General features: G+C 49.3%; 7 protein-coding genes across 7 annotated transcripts; 3 read left to right on the top strand and 4 right to left on the bottom strand.

The window, feature by feature from the left end:
- The first annotated feature begins 303 nt into the window (after positions 1 to 303).
- BO85DRAFT_520977 (Ytp1 family protein) lies at positions 304 to 2,543 on the top strand. Its single transcript, XM_025665181.1, has 5 exons — positions 304 to 531; positions 595 to 672; positions 781 to 1,623; positions 1,680 to 1,809; positions 1,869 to 2,543. Exons 1-5 carry the CDS (start codon positions 406 to 408, stop codon positions 2,195 to 2,197), a joined length of 1,506 nt encoding a protein of 501 aa, XP_025514801.1. The 5' UTR covers positions 304 to 405; the 3' UTR covers positions 2,198 to 2,543.
- BO85DRAFT_399299 (E1 ubiquitin-activating protein AOS1) lies at positions 2,465 to 4,302 on the bottom strand. Its single transcript, XM_025657090.1, has 4 exons — positions 4,060 to 4,302; positions 3,922 to 3,979; positions 3,684 to 3,855; positions 2,465 to 3,631 (listed from the first exon to the last, which is right to left on the bottom strand). The coding sequence occupies exons 1-4, from the start codon at positions 4,097 to 4,099 to the stop codon at positions 2,732 to 2,734; spliced, it is 1,170 nt and encodes a 389-aa protein (XP_025514800.1). The 5' UTR covers positions 4,100 to 4,302; the 3' UTR covers positions 2,465 to 2,731.
- A 428-nt stretch (positions 4,303 to 4,730) lies between these two features.
- Positions 4,731 to 6,686, top strand: BO85DRAFT_439383 (uncharacterized protein; the record flags this gene model as incomplete). The annotated part of the gene is made up of 4 exons (XM_025658711.1): positions 4,731 to 4,733; positions 4,847 to 5,742; positions 5,800 to 6,498; positions 6,563 to 6,686. 4 exons carry the CDS (start codon positions 4,731 to 4,733, stop codon positions 6,684 to 6,686), a joined length of 1,722 nt encoding a protein of 573 aa, XP_025514799.1.
- Positions 6,687 to 7,998: 1,312 nt separating this feature from the next.
- Positions 7,999 to 11,146, bottom strand: BO85DRAFT_43447 (RFX family transcription factor). Its single transcript, XM_025658470.1, has 4 exons — positions 11,037 to 11,146; positions 10,176 to 10,902; positions 9,802 to 10,119; positions 7,999 to 9,748 (listed from the first exon to the last, which is right to left on the bottom strand). Exons 1-4 carry the CDS (start codon positions 11,050 to 11,052, stop codon positions 8,152 to 8,154), a joined length of 2,658 nt encoding a protein of 885 aa, XP_025514798.1. The 5' UTR covers positions 11,053 to 11,146; the 3' UTR covers positions 7,999 to 8,151.
- Positions 11,147 to 12,029: 883 nt separating this feature from the next.
- Positions 12,030 to 13,816, bottom strand: BO85DRAFT_489046 (florfenicol exporter; the record flags this gene model as incomplete). The annotated part of the gene is made up of 5 exons (XM_025663575.1): positions 12,030 to 12,586; positions 12,644 to 13,090; positions 13,140 to 13,208; positions 13,258 to 13,498; positions 13,556 to 13,816. The coding sequence occupies 5 exons, from the start codon at positions 13,814 to 13,816 to the stop codon at positions 12,030 to 12,032; spliced, it is 1,575 nt and encodes a 524-aa protein (XP_025514797.1).
- A 243-nt stretch (positions 13,817 to 14,059) lies between these two features.
- Positions 14,060 to 15,653, top strand: BO85DRAFT_460227 (uncharacterized protein; the record flags this gene model as incomplete). The annotated part of the gene is made up of 6 exons (XM_025661706.1): positions 14,060 to 14,172; positions 14,260 to 14,543; positions 14,620 to 14,700; positions 14,755 to 14,883; positions 14,974 to 15,118; positions 15,587 to 15,653. 6 exons carry the CDS (start codon positions 14,060 to 14,062, stop codon positions 15,651 to 15,653), a joined length of 819 nt encoding a protein of 272 aa, XP_025514796.1.
- A 4,608-nt stretch (positions 15,654 to 20,261) lies between these two features.
- On the bottom strand, positions 20,262 to 22,156 carry BO85DRAFT_450266 (succinate--CoA ligase (GDP-forming) subunit alpha). The gene is made up of 7 exons (XM_025660337.1): positions 21,824 to 22,156; positions 21,711 to 21,739; positions 21,506 to 21,632; positions 21,383 to 21,445; positions 21,297 to 21,322; positions 21,140 to 21,222; positions 20,262 to 21,058 (listed from the first exon to the last, which is right to left on the bottom strand). Exons 1-7 carry the CDS (start codon positions 21,991 to 21,993, stop codon positions 20,558 to 20,560), a joined length of 999 nt encoding a protein of 332 aa, XP_025514795.1. The 5' UTR covers positions 21,994 to 22,156; the 3' UTR covers positions 20,262 to 20,557.
- Between the last annotated feature and the right edge of the window lie 18 nt (positions 22,157 to 22,174).

Here is a 22,174-nt window from a genome sequence, read left to right as displayed (position 1 = left end):
CACTGTCAAGCGATGATGAAAATCTTTCACCACGGGGTTTGGTATCTTTTTGTTGATTATTCTAGAAGAATAGATTAGCAATGGCGATGAGCTGAGTGGTTTTACTATCACCAACGAATTAGTACTGCTTTTAATGTAGTAGGTAATTAATAGAGTAGTAGTAGTAGTATACTAAGTAGTACTGACTGCCTGGTAATTGTGGCCATACAACGCTAGGCGACCAATCCGCTTCGCCCGATTTCGCGGCTCCCTTAATAAGGCCGAATAGGGAACCGAACTCCCGCCTCCGCCTCCATCAATAATCCTCATTCTCAATCGTCTGACTCTCTCTCTCTCTCCCTCTCTCCCCCTCCCTCCCCTCTTCTTCTTCACTCTTTCTCTCCTCGCAAAAGGGTGAAGTTGATCATGGCGATTTTGAGTCGATTCGGGCCCCAAGGGTTGCTAGCAGTCCTACTGCTTGCTTCCCCGGCTCTGGCCCATGGGGGCCATGAAAGTGTCCCCGAGGGTGCCGCCATCTCCGAGGATCCGATTGTATGTTGTCGCACCCTGTCTGCGATCGCAGCGGTCTCAATCATATACTGACTAGTCACCTAGGACACAACACTATGGATACACATGATTCTTATGGGTTTCGCCTTTGGCATTATTTTCCCCTTGGGCATGGTTCTTGGGGTAAGCTGGCCCCGTTACATCCTATCTCCGGCCTTCCGCGGTCGGGAATACCTAGTTGCATGATTACATATGAGGTTCATATCTGACATTTCCGCTTTACGATCGCAGATTGTACGCTCGCGCTGGCATGTCCCCCTCCAAATTGTCGGAACAATTATCGCTGTGCTCGCATACTTCCTCGGACATGCTCACAAAGGCCGCCAGTTCTCGAAGAACGTCCACGCATCCTTTGCGAACACACTGATGCTCATGATGGTGGTACAGATCGTCCTCGGTGTCTATCTCAAGCTGCACCTTTCCAAGGGAATTCATGGCCGGATCCGCAGGGCTATTGTGATTGCGCATGGAGTGGTCGGAAAGGCGATGCCTGTGGCGAGCTGGGTCCAGATGCTCTTTGGAGGAATCACCGCCATGGGATTCTGTCGGGATGATCATCTGGGACAGTGTCTAGCCCATTTCATCATGGGCAGCGCTTTCATCGCCTACGGTATTCTGTTGACCATCCTTCTCCTCGTTGGCCAGTACTGGCTGCGCCGCACTGGCCGCAGCCAGGAGTTCTTCGACTCGTTGATTATCGCTGCATGGGGATGTGTCAACACCTTCACGGAACACCGCTGGGGAGGTCCCTGGGTCCACAATGATTTGCAGCACACCACTATGGGTGTTGTCTGGTGGTGCGCCGGTCTACTGGGTATCTGGATGAGCCGGAAGCGCAACGGCCGTCCCAAGCGGAATCTGATCCCAGCCATTGTTATTCTCCTCACTGGTTATGCTATGTCTGCCCATCCGCAGACTCTGATGATCAGCACCATGATTCACAGTATCTTCGGCTACACCTTGATGGCTGCTGGTTTCACCAGAATCGTCGAGATCTCCTTCGTGCTTCGGGACAAGGGCAGTGTCAGCCCGGACGGATCCGACCCTAACAGCTTCCAATATCTCACGCCTTTCGTAAGTCTTTCACAGCCCTCTGGCTGAAGAGTATCGTTGTTTTAACATAAACGCAGCTTCTATACGCCTCAGGTTTCCTCTTCATGGGCGCCACCGAGGAGCAGATGCAACTTCTGAACGATGCAGGCATCACCCACGTATCCTATGTCCTCATCCTCTACAGCATCGCCTTCATCCTCTTCCTCTGTAAGACCACTTCCTTCCCCTCAGACCAAATGAATCACAGCTAACCCCACTCAACACAGTCGTCAACGTACTCCTCCACATCTACGCCGTCCACGCATGGCCCGAATCCGCACAAGCGCCTTCGCACTCGCGCTCCTCCAGCGCCGCGGATGCCGGCGAGGGCTCCTCCCGCTACAGACCCGCCGCCAACGGCCGCCTCATGAACGGCCACGCCCGCTCCCCCTCGGAAGCACAGCACCTGCACGACGCGGAGGAATTCGAACTCCAAGGCCTTATCTCCGACGAGGAGGATGACGCCAAGGACACCCACGCCATGGGTCCGAGGAAGACTGAAGACGAAGAGAACTCTCCTTTGGTTGCTAATGGGACGGCTGCTACGACGCATTAATCTTATTTCTCTTGTAGAGGGAGTGTGCATTGGGTGTTTCTTTTTTTTACATATTCTTCCTTTATTTTCTCTTCCAAAAAGATCCTTGAGATATCGGATATATTAGTTCCTTTTTTCCTTTTTCATTTTCTCCTTTTGGTTCGTATTGTATGCGGAAATCTCTGGTACTATGTAGTCTTCTAGCTCGCTGTAGCTATGGGGTTTGGCGTGAATTTTTCGACTGGGACTGGTTTGGGTATGTTCTGTGCGGAAGTGAGTTCTAATCAGGGTAATATTCATCAATCCCTAACACTAATGCGAGGACCTATTTATGGAGAGAAATAAGAAAGAAATTCTAGATGGCTATATTTTTGAGTAATTTCCCCGGGAAGATATGGAAATCGTGTTATCAGATCTATCGTACACGTCGTAAGCGGATCCCCCCCCACCAGGCAGGGATGCCGATATGCGATAAAAAGAGAAGGAGAAAGAAGAGAAGCAATATTCCTCATTGGGTAGGTCGCTGTCCATTCTCAACAACTGCCGTCTTACGTCTTAGCGGGAGGGCATTGAAAGTGCCGGGGCTGGCTCGCCATCCAACGGGATAGCTTGGACAACTGGAACCACGGGTGGAACGGCGCTCTCAACTTCCGGAGGGAAGAAAGGGTGTAAGGGGTAGATGGGAGCGGCGGAGCGTTCTCCGTCGAAGAGGAGCATGTTCTGGAGGGGGTGTTCTCGTGCGCTCAAGACGTTGATCACGTCCTGGGCAAGATAGCCGCTTACGCATGCGGCTACGGGGCTCAATTCACTTCCCAGGTTCTGGAGGAAGGTGCGCAGGAACCCCGCGTCCAGGGTGGTGATGTCGAGCTTGAGTTCCTGGTGACAGTCGCGAGCGTGTTTGGTGAAAAGTTCCAGGTCTTGGTGGGAGAATGTGGGGAGGGCGCCGCCGGATGATTTCTGATATTCCCATAATGCGCGGAGACAGGTGAGGAGAGGTGTTACTTGTTTGCGCTTGCGTGCGATTCGGGTGAACTCTTCGGGAAGTGGCGAGGTGTTGGCGAGGATCAGCGGGGAATACACTTCGCGCTTGGTCACCATTTCGATGACCTTCTCGTTCTCTTTCTTTGTGGTGATGTTTAGGATACTGCGGGTCGGGGTTTCCTGCGTGGCGGATGGGACGTTGGACTTGGTCCGCTCAATCACGAAATCGTGCGAGATCAGATCGGCGAACACGAAGCCGTAGAATCCGTGCAGTCCGGCAGCATAGAAGCGACGGTTTGCGATGCGACAGGCCGCATTGATGGTGGTGTATGTAGCAAAGTCAAGCTCGGTTGCGATGGTGATATCGAATTGGGCGAAGAAGTCGGGCTGTTTGAGGTGGATGTCTTCTGTGTCAATGTGAAGCTGAACACGCGGGTTCATGGCGCGGACAGAGGGCGCTGCCGCTTGCGCGCGCTGCGTTGCGATCAGTATATGGATAAAGCTTGTTGGAAATGGAACAGCGCACATTTTGACCCAAATGTTCCTCGTTGATGAAAAATTGCGCGCCCAAGTCCTCTTCTGTCACCACCTCATGATCAACGATGGTCAAGGAGCCAATGCCTGCCAATACTAGATTCTTCGCAACTTCGTTCGCCAGCGCCTTGAAAGTGATGAGGAGGATGTTCGCGGATCGGAGTCTATAGAGAAGTTACCGTCAGCTTGATCGGGTTGGGTAAGCATTGTAGTTAGTTGGGAGAGCTCACTTTTCCTGGGCTTTAACTCCCCAGAGGCGGATCTGGCGATCATACAGAGCTATCTCGTCTATTGCGTTCCATGGACAAGTCAAACGTCGGTTTCCATTGGATAGTAGATCTTTATCGGAGATGAGGTAATCTTCTTACCAGCGCTGATAGTCTGAGCTGGATCGGGCTGTGGCTCCATTGCGACTGTTCGCGAAAGCTTTCTTTCTGGTTTATGTCGGAGTGCCGGAGAAGAGTGAGGGGAAGAAGTATGGGACACAAGACGGCGAATGGAAAGTAGCGGATAAAGGCGGATCGGCCAGCAGTTGTGGGACTTGCATGTACCTTCGCCGTCGGCAACGGGGTCTTCTTGAAACCGGAATCCGGTGAACGAGTGATTGTATACGAAGAGAGTGAAAGAAGGGAAGCGGAGAGTAAAGTAGTAATAGGCAGGAGGAGAGCTTACCCCAGCATCATCACGTGCATGGGCCATTGAATGCTTTGGGGAAATCAAACCAAATCAAATCACTTATCAAACCATCCCATTTCACCCCCTCATCAATCATCCTCCCAATTCAACCATCTCGCCTCCTTCTTATCACCCTTTCATCGGCCTTCATTTCTTGTTCGAGGTCTTTCCCATGTCACCGCTGTGGCATTTTTGTGCCTCCCTCTCGTCTGCTTAGCTGCTTTTCTTAATCGTGTCCCTCGTCATTGCCTCATAATCGCGGTATAGTTACTCGGCCTCCGCTCCCGCTTCCGCTCGCTCACTGCCTCCCTCCCGGTGCTCCGAGCCAACTTCCACTGGCCACGAAACAACTCACTCTCACAGGATGGTACGTTTGTGAATCTAGCCTTCCCTCTACTACCAATAGAAACCTTACACGGCCTAAGCATCCACATGCCACCCCGCTTTGCTGCAGCTATTGACTAGCATGTACCACTGTAGTCGGGAAATTACGACTATCCTCCTGCCTCTCGCCGTCCTTCTCGTGGAGCTCGAACCAATGAGCGACAACAACAGCAGCAACAGCAGCAGCAGCAGCCTCCGCTGAATCGTTTACAGCATCTCCGGGAGCTCTTAACATCGGAGCGTAACCGCGGTGACCTCGCCTTCGCCCGTGCTGTGGAGACCTTAAACCAAGAGATGGACGATTACCGCTCTTCTCGCTTCTGGGACCGTTCTAGCTTTGAGCAAGCCAGGGCAGCTCTCGACCAGCATATGCAACAGCTCCAGGAACGAACGAGACAAAGCCGTGCCAATACGGGCAGCTCAGGGCCACCGGTGCGTCCGCGTCCAGGAGTACCAAGACTGCAGCCTTTGAGTGCTCCAGTGGCGATCCCAGACGAAAGCGCTTCCGATCCCCCACGTTCTGATAGCAGAACTCCAAGGCCCCGAGCTGGTAGGGGTAGCGACCGACCTAATCGTCTGAGGCGGCCCAGAGATTCCAATACTTCCTCTCTCCTAGATACGCCGGTCCCTCACTTAGACTCTCCCACCGCCATGCCTCAACAGGTAGAAGATGAACACCAGTTGGACCGTGCAAGGACGAAACGTCGAAAGCTTGACACAGATGATAATAGAGAAGGATTACAGGGCTTCCGCTACGGTCAATATGGCCAGGTGGTGCCTGGGGCACTCAGGATGGAGTTGACTAGCTGCGATGGGGGAAGATATGAGCCGCATGGCGAGAGCTCATGGCCAGAGAACATACTTCGCAATGACGCTTCCGTATACTGTACGAAATCTGATCGCTGCAATCTTGTTCTGAAGCACCAGGGGGAGTCTCCGTTCTGCCTGAAGAAGATTGTAATCAAAGCGCCAAAATCATGCTACAACTCCCCGTACGTTTCAGTTGGGCTAGACGCTCTATCTCAGACTATCACTGACAATTTCAAAAGGGTCCGGGAAGGCATGGTTTTCGTATCAATGTCATGTGATGAAGTCCTAGCCCGTACAGCTGCTTTCGAAGTGCAATGGGAATCAACTCGGCCCTTCGCGCGGCATTTACCCGGCGGAATGCAACCATCCCAGGAGTATCTAAATGCATATCGACCTCCGCTGCAAAGCTTAGGTCGGGGCCCAGTTATTGACCCCTCCTCGGATTCAGAATCAGATAGTACTGATGACCCCGGCGCTGTAGAACCTAGTGCTAGCAATGTGCCAGACCCCACGTCTGAATTTCGAGTCACAACCGAGTACAGTGCGCAGTCCGACGTACGTCATGATCGTCTTGACCATATGGACGACGACGACCTGATTTCCCTTACGGATACCGATAGCATGCCCCTAGGGCGGATGGACGAGGACAACACAATATGCTCGGACAGTGAGATGAGCTTAAGCGACGATGATTCAAATGTCAGCACATTTACACGACGCCAGCGAGAGCTATCACGACGAATTCGAGCTATGCGTCGCCGCTATGTCGCAGAGCGAGAGGGCCAACCAAGGCGACGACCATACCTAGCCATGCCAACACCAGGTCTGCGCCCTGAAGGCACACTTGGCTCAGAGTCTCCTCAACTAATGAAACCACATGCTCGCTTTTCCATTGAGCGCAATAAAAGCATGGTCAGCATTAAATTCGATCCACCTCCGTATGTTGCTTCCCACCATACTTCTCTCAATAGGTATACATCAGTCTCTAACCAATTGATACAGCTCAGGACGATATATCCTCGTCAAACTATGGAGTCCTCACAGCGGCAAAAACATAGACATCCAAAGCATCATCGCCTACGGCTATGCCGGGACCAGATTCTTCCCTGCTTTGAGTTTCAGGTAAACCAAACCAGTGGGATTTCTCTTTTTTTCTCTTCCCCTTCTTCCTCCCTTCTTCTGAATCAAATCATACCAGAATGTTATCTGGGTCTGCTACTGTAGAATTCACTTGCATACAATAATACAGCCAACCAGCACAACTAGACCAATGCACTTTGCGAAAGCTCGGCACGGAACTGCACGGAATGAACAATGCCTGGTGTTTATGGAGTATGGCGTCCATCGACTATCATTCCATGCTTTCTTTCTTACCTTTTGCTTTTTCTCTTTCTGAATGCTCAAACCCGGGCTGCTGACATGAACTTACCATCCCCGGGATTAATGGTAATTGTTGATGCCTTCTCTCATCGCCTCACATCACATGCTGAATTACTTCATGACCCATGGAACCCATTGCATGTCTTCATCTGACCATTCCCAAATGACAAATGGACATCATGATTATTCATTAGGTAGTAATTCATTCCATCGAAATGGAATGCCTAGAATGTACTTACTATCTATCTTACTATCACATCTTCGAACATATTTCAGAAATTGTGAATTTGTAAAATAAATGGCTATTTATCACTCAATACATCAATCGTCAAAGGCCATGAACAGAAAAAACACAGGAAGGAGGTCAAGATCACTCAATCCAGCAGAAGTAAAATACAAGCAAAGTCATCATCCAAGGAAACCCAGACTAGCATTGCGCCCTTTTCCGCGTTGAGTAAATCACAGTAAGAAGGAAGGAAAGTGAGAGATCAGCTCTTGTATACTGAGCCGTCATGTGAAATGAGTGACAAGGGTGGGAAAGTGTGATTAGGCATGAAAGACCCTGTCTGGGGTAGATCAGAGTGTCATGATTTGAGAGAAACCAGGCCCAAGATGCTATTAACGCATGGAACAAATATGCACGTATGTCGAGTCCCATAGCAGAAGGACGACCGGGTAGGCCAGCCAAAAGCAGGTAGGTATTTAGCAAGTTGGGGGTTTCCATAGACGTTGGTTGTCGTTATTAGCTGTCCCTGGGATGAACCAGGCCAGAACAATAAAAACGAGGGAAAGGCATTAAAATGAGCGTAGGAAAAGGAGGCGCCAGGAAGAATGGCATCCCGACGACAATAACCTGAGAATCGTCGGCAGACCGAAACATATGTACAAAGACGGGCCTCGGTCATCTGCAGCCACAGCGTGAAGTGAAACAAAATATGAAAAATTAGCAGGATCAACCCGCTATTAGATTTGTACGATCGTCAACCTGCACAGACAGCATTGCTGCAGGTCAACGTATCTCGAATCGATGCTGTCATTTCTCGTCTCTCGTGCAAAGATCGTCGAACGCCGAGCTTTCCTCTGAAATAGACGTAAATAGTGATCAAGCCAAATAGTACTCCGGAAAAAAAGAATCCAACTCCGCCCATAAGCAAAGAAAACGGGTTTTTTTCTTTCCAAGAACGAAATTCAAATGGATATGTGAAGGTAAATTATATGACGACGACATCTCCCTCAGCATCCGCTGGGTCAGAGACCATCATATCACCATATTTACCAACAGTCATGAGCATCGAATCATCGTCAAGGTCAATGGCGCTATCATCATTGTTGGGAGCCTGGAAACCAGTCATGCTATCGGAAACACCGCTAGGCTTCTCGGTTTCCAATGTATTCTGGTTCGATTCGGCTTCCATCTGCGAGCGATGCATTGGTGTCTGTGTTTGCGTAAGACTCTCCGCTGATGTTGGACTGGCGGCCGACCTTGTCCTCGAATGAGCGGCGTGTTGGGACTCATTCTTGTCCGGCACTGGGCAGTTAGACGGTTTCATGAGGAAGCTGGTTGGCCCCTGCTGGTTGGAGCTCAGGGTTGCGTAGTGCAAGGTGCTTGGGGTGTAACGCATAAATCCTCCTTTTTCGGCCTGCCATAGCATCATTTCATGGAAGAAAACCTTGGTCATCCACCAGGCGCTGAAACTCTGGGCACCACCTAGAGTCAACCGTCGTAGTATGCAATCCCATAAAGCATCGACTTTCTCGATGATACACTGCGTACTGTGATGGGGGAATACGGAAGGTAGGTTGAGGATGAATGATATCCACTTGTCTGGAAAGTTGTAGTCATCTCCCGCAGCCGACTCCACGGGGTACTTGTGTGCCTGGATGTCTTCATCGGTATCTGGCCGGGTGTAGAACGGGAGGGCAGCAGAAGGATTCATGTCCGCAACAGGAGTAAGCAAAGCCCGAACATCATGCTTCAATACCAGTGCTGTTGCAAGTTCGGAACAGCGTGGGATATTCGCCTTCACGATCATCTCCTGGGGATCCACCAAGGTTTTGAAGTCGAACCACATCTGATTTCTGTTGTCGGGATGGCACAACCAAGCCGCAGCCGCGTTTGCAGATTGATTCACATCTAGCATGTGCTTCAGAAGGTTGCAGAAGATATGAGCCGGAATTAATCTTGCCTCCGATACATGCAGTGGCTGAGACTTGAATGTATCGGCAATATGGGCTGTAAGTTTCTGAGAGATCGAGCTGAAAGCATCCAACACGAGCTTGGGAACGACCTGCGTAGTAAGTGGCGCAACGAAAGCGATCATTTTCTGGTACATTATCCAGTCACATTCCTTGATCCACGGAGCAAGATTCGGGTGGGTTAGGAGTTTCTGGACTGGTACGGTCAAAGTTCCATGGAAGGCGGAGAAATATCGTAGCATGTTTCTTTCCTTGCAGTATCTGAAACTGTCGATGACGGAGATGCAGTGTGAACGGTAGAGAGCCGCAAGAGCCGCAGCAATCTTCGAATCCGTATTGGCTGGCAGATAGTTACTGATATCAGGAAGCTGCAGAGATTCGTTGTCCATTGGGGGAGAGTCGGAAGACGGTAGGTGAAGCATTTGGTGTATCAACTTTCCTGATGTGCTTGCCATATTGTCAAGTCTGATGGATGAACCAGTGTGAGACTCAGATGAAGATTGGCAGTCACATCCCGAAGTAGATGGGGTTGCAGTGAACTTTGGTGCAAAAGATGTCGTAGGCGAAGGGAATACAGCAGTATCTGCAGGAGGCTGTGGCGCAACACTAACACTGTGATCTATGTAAGTACTTGAATCCGTGAATGAGTCCATCACGTGACGCACCTCTTCTGCATCATGTCATCAACTTTGCTTTCAGTGACATTTGCTGCGCTGTTCGTGTTCGATGGCAACTGTGGATTGAGGGGTGGTGGCTTCTGCTGCTTCTCCTCAATGACAGTGAGGTCCACATAGTGATACTTCGATTCGCCCCGCACACCAAGTCTTCTAGTCTGCACATTTGGGAAGATAATGCGCACAAGCTTGCCGAAGGAAGCAGGGTTCAGAACTGATACTCGTTCTGTTCCACACTTCTCTGCATAGCAGCAGTACACGCGATCGCGGCGCACTGAGCCGCTGCTCTTGCGGCAGTTCTCCTTCAGCCTAGACTGTTGTGAGCGAACATTCCTATGCATGGAACTGCAATAAACAAGCCTTACCAAATCATCGCAAAGACTTGTTTGACTTTCTCTGCCTTGCCTCCAGCCCCTTCATGCTTCAAGACCTCGGCTGCCATTTGCTTCAGCGAATACCCTTCATATTGGCGGAGCAGTTTGCGCAATTCGTTATCGTTGGCTAGCGACGAGCTGGACCCCTTCTTCTTCTTCGCGCCAGCCTCGGAGATATCATTTTCTTCCAGTACATGCTCAGGCACATGGTTCTCTATTCCACTGTCATACATAGCTGTGTATTGGGGCATCGGCACGCCCGCCAATCCATGGCTTGATAGACCAGAAGGGATGGAGTGATGTGACATATGGTGACTATGCATTGCATGGCTGGGGAATTCCTCTGCCCTGGGCATGACAGCATGGTGAGCATCCTGCATGGTCGGGTCGAGGGACGCTCCGTTCACCGGATGCGACAACTGTTGGCCAAATCGCATGATGATATCCTCCGGGTTACCGCCGAAAACATTGTGACCAGCAGTGGGTTGGGTGGGCAGGAACTGGGAAAAGCCATCGGCAAGCTGTTGGTCCTGGGTCTGCTGGGTCGTGTTGGAGTGGATGCTAGCCGTCGAGCCTCTGGACCGCGGGCGACGGCTGTTTCGGGACACTACGGTTTCGGAGCGTGACCTCATGAGATCAGCCGTCCCGGGGCGACTGTGAGTTGCTACTATCTGGGTTGCTTGGGAAGCAGCACTCGATGATTGGGAGGCCGCTCGAGCTGCGGTTCCTGCAAGTTAGCCGGCAGTCCAACGTACAGCAGATGGAGAGGGAAGGCAATCAAGGTCTCCAGGTGCGGGAGAAGGTCAGATGGAAGCAGACACGTCGCCTGCAGGAAGGAAGGCAGCTTCTTACCCATCTCAGGAGGCATCTCTTTCTCTTTTAGGATCTGCTACGCTGTGCAGTGTCTGTCTGGGTTTCCTTGTTGCTGGGTGAGAGACGATCGGTAACCACGGGCAATAGCGTCTGTTTTGATCCTTCACGGAGCCACCCTCGACCGCACGAGGTCCACACCGCAAGAAGGACAGCAAGAACGTGAACCAACGGAGCTAGAAGTTGATGAGTTGTCGTCAAGGCATCAAGAGGGGTTGTCGAGCTGAAACAGGCTGGCTATGGAAGGCTCATAGCGACAGTGTCCAGAAGGTCGAAGTGTGGTGTTCGAAGGAGGATAAACAGAGAAATTGGTTCCTCAAGCAACGACCGGGCGCTTGTTTGGGTCACGCATCACGTGGTGCTTACCTAACTGACATTCCTCGTCACAAACAAACAAGTAAGTTAACTAACAAGTATGTACTCCCGACCTCCTCGTGTTCCCCCAAATAGATAGGTATAGGTACCCTTATAACAACTATCTACTGGCTCCTAAACTAGGGGTAGTTACTTTAGCATTCTTATTTCCATAATAGCCATTATTATACCCTTTTGCGGCGATATGTTCTGCTTGACCGACCTGTGTTCACGACTATGACGACCCATCGTCGGTCACTTCAGCCGCATTTAGATTATCTAAGCTAAGCCCCGTGACTTCATCGGCCACGTCTAGTCTAGTCTCAACACTAAACAACAGACTTCCACTTTATACTTCCATCTCCACTTGAATCATACTATTTCAACCACAATGTCAATCCTTTCTCCTCCACCCATATGTGCATCTACAATACTATGAGAGAACAACAGCGAGATAAAGGTGGAAATGATCAATTCTTCTATAAATCTAACTGGTATCGCTTGCAAAACAGTGGTATCGCCAAATGCCGCTAAAAGAAAACCCGAATCAAGAATGTGTGGAGAAGAATCAAACATCTACTTCACCAATCCCACTACCCCCATTTTGAACCCTTTTTCTCCCTAGTTTCCGTTGGCTTTGGCCTTGAGTCTCCTTTCACGGGCATGTCGCCAGCCAGGACCCCATCGATCTTCGACATACAGCAACGGAGTCATCACGAGGGTAATGCCGGCAAGCAAGAGGAAAGTATAATCCGGATTCAAGGCGTCAAGGATAGGCTGCACGACAGCCACACCGCCAGCTCCAAGCAGGCACCGCATCAGATTGTTCACTGCTGTCGCACTGGCGCTAGCACCTGGGTAAAGATCAATGACCAGAGCGCTGTTGATAGTGAAAAGCCCTGTTGAGCAGAACGCAATGAAGTACTGCAGAATGATAGGAACCGCCAGGTGTGTGCGCAGAGACACACCGTACAGAGCAACGGTCACGATGAAGATGGCAATCACCCACCAGGTATTGCGCATCCGGGCAACCTCGATGGGGAAGTCGGGGTGTGATTTCAGATTGACACGTGTGCCTGCCGGGTAGCCGTGTTTCTCGCAATATTCGCGTTCGGTAAGGCGGTGGTTGTAATCCATGAGATAGCCGACCAGATAAGAGCCAGACATGCATCCGAAGCCTATCGATGCATGAGCGATCATTCAAACCGAGTGTCAGAGAGGATCATATTACTTACCATTGCCCAGGAAAGTAAGTCCAATATCCAGGGATGACAGGCCGTACACTTCGCTGAAGAGGTCGGTGGTACTGGATGTCACCATACTCCACACTGTGTACACGATACTTCCAAAGAACAGAGTGATGAAAACGTCCTTTTCGACGAGGAATGTCAAAGGAGCGAAAACCGATTTCCAGCTGCTTTGCTTCTTCTTCGCTTCAGGTTGCGCTCCCTCAACAACCCCCTTCTGGCCGGTGATCGAGTAGATGAAGGGTTTATGGATGCCATTGAGCTTTACAGTTCCATTTCCAGCAATTGGCCTCAATGTCTCCGGGAGGAGCACCAGGATGGACAGGAGACTCACGCCCCCGGCAATCGTGAGGAACCAAAAGATAGATCGATATCCGAGATACTGGGTGAAGATGCCGCCGAAGACCGGCCCGATTCCTTGTCCAAGCATGCGAACTTGATTCTGTCAGCTTAGCCATCCGGCAAGCAAAGGGGGGATTCTTACCTCCACCGAAGATACCCACCAAGCTACCTCTTTCTTCCGAGTTTGTGATATCACCAATCACTCCGGCTCCTAATCATGGTTAGCCAGATGCTATGATAGGCTGTGAGGTCACTCTTACCGATTGAGATGGTGGCCGCGCTACCAGCAGCCTGCAAGGCTCGGAAGGCCATGAGCTCACCATAGTTCTTCGATTCGGCAAGAGCGATATTGGCTACGAGGTAAACGACGAATGTTCCAATAAAGACAGGCCGTCTACCCGTGGCGTCTGACATGGAACCCCAGAAGCTAGGGGCGAGGCCTTGGACGATCATGTACACGGTGATGGTGAGAGTTGCGAGCGACATGCTGATGTTGAGGGACTATCATGATACAGTCAATATGCCGGGTTCAGGAAGGCATGGAACCGAGGTACTCACTTTTGAGACATCATCCAGGGCAGGGAAGTAAATGTTCGACGAAAGCGGGGAAAATATGGCGGCGAGGGAGACGATGCAAACCATTTGCAGCTTGCGAGACCGTGTGAAGATATGATGCGGTGGCTTCTCGGACGACTGAGCCTCGAGGGTCGAGGGCTCCGGAGAGAGAGATCCCTTGTCGGAGTCATTGTCTCTAGGGGTGACCTGTGGTACAGGGACCTTTTCAAGGTCTGATCTTGATGAAGATGTGGTTGAAGACATGATTGTTGATATGACTCGGGGCCAGCCTCGAAGCACGTTGGCAATCTGTGAACCACCTTGGGGAGGAATATCAAAGCTGAGATTGCAAGCCCGGAAGTGCGAGGCCAATGCACTTTATGTTCCGGAGTTTTGAAATTGATCTGGCACTGGGCCAAAACATCTTCGAAAACTCGATTAAAAAGCAGATGCAGGATTGCTCCACTGCGGAGCATCTTGGACAGACGGGGGGGCTATCCATCATCCATGACCTTCCTAAAGAGGGTAAATGTGGGTGGCAAGAGCCGGTGTTATCGCCAAGGTATGAACGGAGACGTGGGTTTAGGAGTATCTCTTCGGCCGGTCTTACTTGGCGACCAGTAGTCTAGGTCACATCCGAGAGAGTCCAAGCCGTCGGGCAGCCGACGAAGAATCAGAAACAAAAAAAAAATTGAAAAGGGCGAAAGGGCGGAGCTACCAAGATCTGCATACATGACGTGGGCCCGGCGTGGTGATGAAATTCCAGAACGAGCATGCTTTCCAGGCCATCCTGGACTACGACTAGCGCCTGCACCTCGAGAGCTGACGGATTTAGTCAACTTAGCATACAGATTTCCAGCGAATGGTGTGTGTGAAGGACCGGGCACGCCTGTCATGCGCAAGGGTCTAGATGGAAGCGGAGCCCGTGATAAGGGAGCTGAGCAGGCTATTCAGTGGCGCCGTGGCGGAGCGTTGGGCTACATGGTATGGAGTAGATAGGCCGTCGACTCTTCTCAGCCAACATCTCCCACATGTGTTGACGGAGAAGGTTGTCTCCCACGCAGAAGCTAAGCGTGATCAACACGGAGAGGCCCGATGCAACGCGAGACGGCAAGGCAAGTCATCAATTGACGACTCAGGACGCCAGGGTCCCTATCCCCCCCCCCCCCCCCCCCTTTAGAAGGAGTAGTTGTAGGAAACAGGGAGCACGCACGCGCGCCAGTATGAGCAATCTGAGATCAGCCTGATTGGCGAACTGCTCAGGTGTAGTGGGTTGCTATGGATCTCGGGGATCTACATCAGGCCCATACGCACTAAGAAGGGGGAGGGGTGTGGGAGGATGATTGCATGGGAGGCGAGGACCAAAAAAATCGAGTGCGACGCCCAGACAACGAGTTTTCTTGGGATGGATCCCTGACAAGCTGGCCAGCCTCGCTGGGCTGGTTCCACCGTGGCTGCAGATTGCGGAATTGGAGGTGGAGTGAAGCTATACCAAGACACCTTGAGGGAGCTCTCCCATGGGAGAATCGCCAACCACAACTCCACAGCCAATGAGCACCTGATCGGGTCAGTGCGGGAGGTCTACGTAACAGATGGTAAGCTTAAATATGAGACAAGTAGAAATTGCCATCAGGGGTGGTGGATAGGGTGAAAAAGGAGTCGTTGCGCAAACAGGATGGCAGTAGAAGTGAAGCAAAGAAAATACAGGATGGGGGGGGAATCAACAAGGTGAGATGCATAATAATAGAAAGTGATGACGAAGATACCGTGAGGATATGAGGCACCAATGCATGTAAATCCACGAAAACGGATAGTGTAGGGACTCTAGGGAGGTGTATGGAGTGTCGGAACACGCAGAGCAAGAGGGTCTGAGACTGATTGATCGCAATAGTGTGGTTGACGACGTAGATCGCGGATGGAGCAAGATGAGACCTTGAACTGGATCTCCACCTACTTTTCTCCTTCTTCCTCCGTGGGACTCCGTTCTACTACTACTACTATCTACTACTAACAGCACTACTAACTGTTCGACAGCAACTGTGCTGAAGAGCTAACCTCACTAGTAGCAGTTAATCAACCCCCGAAAAATCAAATTCGATAGATAACAACGACAACGGAACAATTTCCTCTGCCATCAGTCATGCTTACTATGTAAACCGAACGAGTACTACATATTTCACCGAATATTCTCCTCTCCCTTTTTACCTCCTAAGCGACAACAACAACAACAACACCTACTCATGCCAAGGATCACAACAACAAAAAAAGGAACTTGTGCCAAGAGCACACCCTAATTCTTCCTTGATAAGAAGGTTAAAACACTACTACTAAATCAGCACTAAAACTACCCATAACCCATTCCTTCAAATCCATCCTCGCTGCGTCGTCCTGCACTAGCGCCGGAACCGCGAACTAAACAAGCAAATCAGGGGTCCCAAGCACACCATAACGTCCCTTTTCCCTCTTCTTTTTCGGCCCCTCTCTTTTCTCTTTTCTCTTTTTCTTTTTGATGATCATCGTATACCAAGTGATCCGGCAGTAGTGTGCGGATATCACAATTAAACTGAAATATTCTTATCTTCATTTATTATTCTAATATTATTTATTTGGGCATCACTACTATATTACTAAACCAACTTGAAGACATAACTAACAAAAAAAAGGATTAAATATCTACGGAGTATCTATACTACAAACTAACTACGATGAAATATAGACTAGTGGGTGGCTCAGCAGAGATATTTCTCCAACTAGTAGTAACGGTACGTAGTAAGTAACTTCACGAAAGTTATTATTTATTTATCTACTATTTACTTCAGGCTCAGACTCAGACCTCCCCCCCTCTCTCTCTGAGTCCCTCTCTACCCGAATCACCAATTCCGACTGGTTAAAGTTCCCTGCAAAGTGGAGGCGATGATCTACGCCGGCGGCCGCCACTTGAGACGGGCGGTCAATCGGGAGGCGTACGGGAGTAGAAACTGTTAAGTTTTTGTGTTTGGGGCTGGTCCGGTCCTGTCTTCTTGTTTCTTTTCTTGGCGGAAGTGGTTTTCGGATGGCTGATGTTTGAGGTGGTGTGTGCTGTGTTGTGTTGTGTTGATTTGTGTTGGATTATGTGTTGTTGTGTTGAGACGGTGAAGATATATCCATCCACCCATCCCATCTTTCGTAGATTTTATGATTCATGCAGTGGATGTGAGTATTTAGTTTATTGACTGCCTCTTCGTATTCAATGCCACCACCACTACGTACCACTACCACTACTGTGGAAGTAAGTAAGAGTACCTTTTGGACCAGATCGGGATCTAGACAAGATGCGAGCCGACGACTGAAGAAAAATAAAAATAAAAAATGAAGAATCGAAAAGTATAATTAAATAAATAAAAAAAGAGAATTAAAAAAGTAGAATGAATAAATCAAAATGGGAGAGACTAGAACTAACTTGGTTATTGTTATCACGGCGCGGCCCTTGTTCAAATCAACTCAATCCGATCCGGTATCTTCCGTTTTCTTTCTTTGCCTAGAAACTCTACTACATCTAGTAGACTACTACTTACTGTGTAGAAAAACTTGTGGTAGATAGGTTTGGTCATTCGTCATTATGCACTTACATATTTAGTACCTGTCAGGACCTGCAGATAACAGAAAAGAAACAAGCAGAAAAGAAGAAGCAAAAAGGTATATATTAAAGCTTTTTTTTTATTGTGCCCCTTGTCAACTCTCTCACACAGTCTCTCTCTCCTTTAGCGAGGTTCAATTAATTTAATGACTAACTTACTGACTGTAATTATCCCGCTCCCCTCCCTCTCTCCGTTTTGTGGCCAAACCCGAGAACCAGTCATATTGCACAGCCCGAGCGAAGTATGTATGTATGCATGCCTCGCTGCATGCTTACACAACCGGTTCTGCCACACATTTAGTAGTAGATAGATACCGAATGATCTGTTGTGTTACTGTACTCTCTCGGTTTAGTGTGCTACTATCTTCCGACACGACCAAGGATCTTGGCCTGAGGCCAAGACAAAAAAAGACCAGGAATACGGAAAAGCCCAAGAAAGAAGAAACATCTAAAATCGGGAATTGGTTGGGATTGTCTTTCCAAGGCTCGGGTATGCAGCCAAGACAACACGAGAGAATGAGAAGAAATCTTGCAGCAGTGTCGTTTGTTCTCGACCTGTCCATCTATCTATCTGTCTGTCTGTCTGCCATACTGCAGGAGGTATCGATTGTTGGTTAGGCTGAAATCGGTGATTATCAGTCATTCATGACATACCTGTGCATTTGGCTAGTTAGTATACAGTAGGATGTCGTCACATCAATATCACTATACGCTAATTGATCACAACTAGTAGCTAGTTGAGTTAGTTGGTTAGCTATCTAGATAACTACGTAGTATACGTCTACAGTAGCAGCTTGACAGGCCTAAACTAGCACTACCACTACTACAAATACAATTAATTTATTTATTCCAACAACAACAGAAAAGTAATATACACATACATATGCACTTCATCTATTTTTAATACTAGTAGTAATAGTAGTAGTAGTAGTAGTAGTAGTAGTAGTTAGTACCCACAAGCTTTGCGCACGTACAACACCTCTGTCATCGTCATTCTTATCTTCAGGGCTTGAGCAGCAGCAGCAGATCAGATCAATTAACATACTCGGTATAGCGTATATGTATTCTTCACATGGGACCTGGCAGACACATCTTCTCTCCTCTCACACTTTCTCTGCCTATCACTTTGACGTGCTGATATCTGAGACATCCCCTCCCTCCCTCCATCCATCCATCATCCATCAAAAACTTCCATATGCCCGTTTGTAACCACTCACAGAATTCTAAACAAACACAGATAACTGAATAAGTAGAAAAGAGATAGATAGATAGATAAAGACCCCTGTTACACAGTAAGCGAAGCACACAGTAGTTAGTCAACTACCTAATGACTTCTCACTAATCCTGCACCTATAAGTCTTGGCTGCAGCCCGAAAGGAGGGGCAATTAATTTATTCACCAACCTTTTTGCTAAGGTGTCCCGTTTGCGCTCTTTCCCCCCTCTTCGCTTTTCTTCTGTTCGCTTCGCTTTTCGAAGTAGTACGCAATACAATAATGCACACGGGAGTAGAATCCCTGTCTTGCCGGTGCCGACCAGAAGGATTTGGTTGCCCGGTATGGTGGTTCCTCGTCGGGAGGAAGAGGGGGGGGAAGGTAGTCGGTAAACCTGCTTTCTTCCTTTCTATTTTATTTTCTTTTCAACTATAGAACTGAATGTGGAAGGGATGGGAGGGAGGAGCGTTACACAGAAAAGTATTATCTATTTATACCATATCATCAAACTTATCAATCTATATCACTCCTGTCTTATTAACCTTCAATAGGATGGAGATATTTCTTCTTCAGCATTAACTAGTATAAGTATATCATTGAAAGTTAAGCACACACCCCTCCCCTCTTCATAGTACTCACCAACTAGACACCCACTACCACTAGATACCACCAAGTAAATGAAATTCAGCCACCTCGATTCCTCAAAACCAGGGTTACCCCCACAACCCGAAAGCCATCAACAGAAACAAATGCAACATCGGGAAGCCGACGGACAGACCGGCATGCAGACAGAGCAGTTAGGACACACACGGGATGTTTCAGCTTTCTAAGCCACACACACACATCGTTGGATTGGGCCGAAAAAAACTAAAGCAACTAAGATGGTAGCTAAGACTACGGATATTAATTAATTGAGTGACAATAGTATAGTATAGTATAGGATAGGATAGTATACCGGGATATGAATGACCCTAAGTCGCGGCTAACTAGCTAACTAGCTAACCAAAAGTACGTATGTACACAGTATCTAGTAGCAACGTAGTAAGTAGTAATAGTTCTAGACCAGGATTACATCCATGGCACGATTGCATAATCTCCCAATAACTTTGAACGATAACAACGAAGAAATGTGATTGATTGGCCTTACAGGGTCAGACACTACGTAGATTTCACAAAGCCAAACATAGTAGGTGATGTACACAGCCTACTTGCTTGCTTGCTTTCTAGCCAAAGTATATTACTATTATTATTAATAATTTATTATTATTATTGTAGTAGCCGAATAATGATCCATGATGATGATGATGATGATGATGATGGAAGTGATTGTCTGTCACGGCTGCTTGAAGCGGCAAATGATCTGATCCTAATCGGATATTCATCTCAAGTTAAGTTGGTCTTTCGTTCCCGGCCCGGTGCCAAGCCCCAACATTCCCGAAAACATGGACTATCCTTTTGCTCGGCCATACTGGCTGGGAGGATTCCGGGTATGTCCGATATCCCGATTCCATTCGGTTTAGTTTTTGTTTGCAACTTGCAAGTATGTGTGCTTGGTGAGAATTGAGAAGGTTTCCCGGGTGGTCCTCAGTCATCTACTCCCTAATCTAGGCTAGTTTAGTGTAGTTTAGCTTAGTCTGGTTCAGTCTTCAGGCAACCATCCTTCAGTCACTAGGCTTCTAAGCGGGCCTGCACGTTGGCACTCACTCACTCACTCACTCACTCCATTTTATTGAGTTTGGACCCTTCCGTGCTGGGTAGTACCGGACTCCATCTAGATTAATCTACTTTGTAGGATTCTGCTACACGGAGTCCGTGGGTTGCAATAACTACGGTGTAGATCATGACTCCGACTACAACATCAGTTTCAAAAGCAAGAAAGAAATTCAGACCAAATTTACACAAGTGAACCTAATTACTTCCTTGCATCTCTAAACATAGGAGATATATCGACGAGAAAAAAGAGAAAATGAGACCAGATATAAGAGACAAAAAGTACAGTGTGGCCGCCATGGCTCGGACATCGAAAGGGAGTCGTCTAATGATAGAGAGATGGAGGGGAGGGGAAGAAGTCAAAAACCCCCGCCCATACTGGGCGAATAAGAGTGGTGAGTTTCGCCCAGGAACCGGCAGGGTTCAAGGGAATGTCTCCGCCTGCGTGCAGACTGTTATCAATTCGTCTAGACCAGATCCCTCTTGACGAATTCGTTCAGCAGCGCCTTGCCCAGGGAAGCGGGGCTGCGCTCGACAACAACACCAGCCGCCTCAAGAGCGGAGATCTTAGAGTCAGCGCCACCCTTGCCGCCGCTGACGATGGCTCCGGCGTGACCCATACGACGGCCCGGGGGAGCGCTAATGCCGGCGATGAATCCAACGGCGGGCTTGTTGTACTTGTTGTTGGCCTTGAGGAACTCGGCGGCATCCTCCTCGGCGCTACCACCGATCTCACCAATCATGATGATACCGTCGGTCTCCGGGTCCTCGAGGAAGATCTTCAGGCAGTCGATGAAGTTGGTGCCGGAGAAGGGGTCACCACCGATACCGACGACCAGGGACTGACCAAGACCAGCCTGGGTGGTCTGGTTGACGGCCTCGTAGGTCAGGGTACCGGACCGGGAGACGATACCGACACGGCCACGCTTGTGAATGAATCCAGGCATGATACCAATCTTGCACTGGCCCTATAACATCCGAAAATTTCATCATTAGCATCTTGACCCCTGTCCAGAAGGATCGCCTAGTGGTTATTGGATGCAACTTACAGGAGCGATGATACCAGGGCAGTTAGGACCCACCAGACGGGTCTTGTTCTGCGTCTTCAGGATATCGGTGATACGAACCATGTCTGATTGATTGGTGGTCAGTCCTACGTCCAACATGCAGAGATCGTCGGCGCTACTCCATGGCTAATAAACATACCGTGCTGAGGGATACCCTCGGTGATACTATCCCGGTTGTTAGCACATGCTAGGCTCTTCTATCGTCATCGAGAGAGTTTTGCCTACCAGACAGCCAGAGGAATTTCGGCCTCGATGGCCTCCTCAATACCCTTAGCGGCCAAGGGGGGGCTAGACTCAATCATTAGCAAATGTTCCTTCTATTCTCGATTAGGACGGCCGGAAGCATACGGGACGAAGAGCGCAGTAGCGGTAGCTCCAGTCTCCTTGACGGCCTCGCTCACGTTGGCGAAGACGGGACGGTCAAGGTGCATCGAGCCGGCCTTCTTGGGGTTGGTTCCACCAACGACCTTGGTGCCTAGCAAGTTGTGAGTTTCCCATGTGAAACCGCCGGAGACACCTATCTAATTGGTGCAGACGTAGGAGGAGATAATACCATAGGCGATAGCTTGCTCAGCGTGGAAACTGCGGAAAGACGAATAATAGCAACGTCAGCATCTCATGCATGATAAACAGCGTTCCCAGCGGATCGGGCCAAAAAAGACGTACGTTCCCTGCTTTCCAGTGAAACCCTGGAAGATGACCTTGGTCTCTCCGTTAATGCGAAGGTTGTTCACAGTCTCAGCATAAGCCGGGCTGGCCGAGGCAGAGTATGCCCGGCGCTGCGTGGCAGCAGCATTGCGAAGGGCAGCGACGGTGTTACGGCGGACGGCCTGCATGGTTGATGGGCAGGGAAAGAAACCCGGTAAGGGGAGATCGGAAAGAGGGGAGAGGTGTGAAAGTGAAGCACTACGAAGGTGCAAGAGAGAGGTTGTGGTTGGAGATAGAGAAGAGAGAGAAGAGTAGCCGTTTCAAACGCGCCGGACAGATTCGCTTTGGGGAATTTCGGGACAAAGCTTT

Source organism: Aspergillus piperis (assembly GCF_003184755.1).
Source record: "Aspergillus piperis CBS 112811 unplaced genomic scaffold BO85scaffold_11, whole genome shotgun sequence".
Lineage (NCBI taxonomy): Eukaryota > Fungi > Ascomycota > Eurotiomycetes > Eurotiales > Aspergillaceae > Aspergillus > Aspergillus piperis.
Note: the sequence above shows the minus strand (reverse complement) of the source record. Positions and strands in the feature narration are given on the sequence as shown.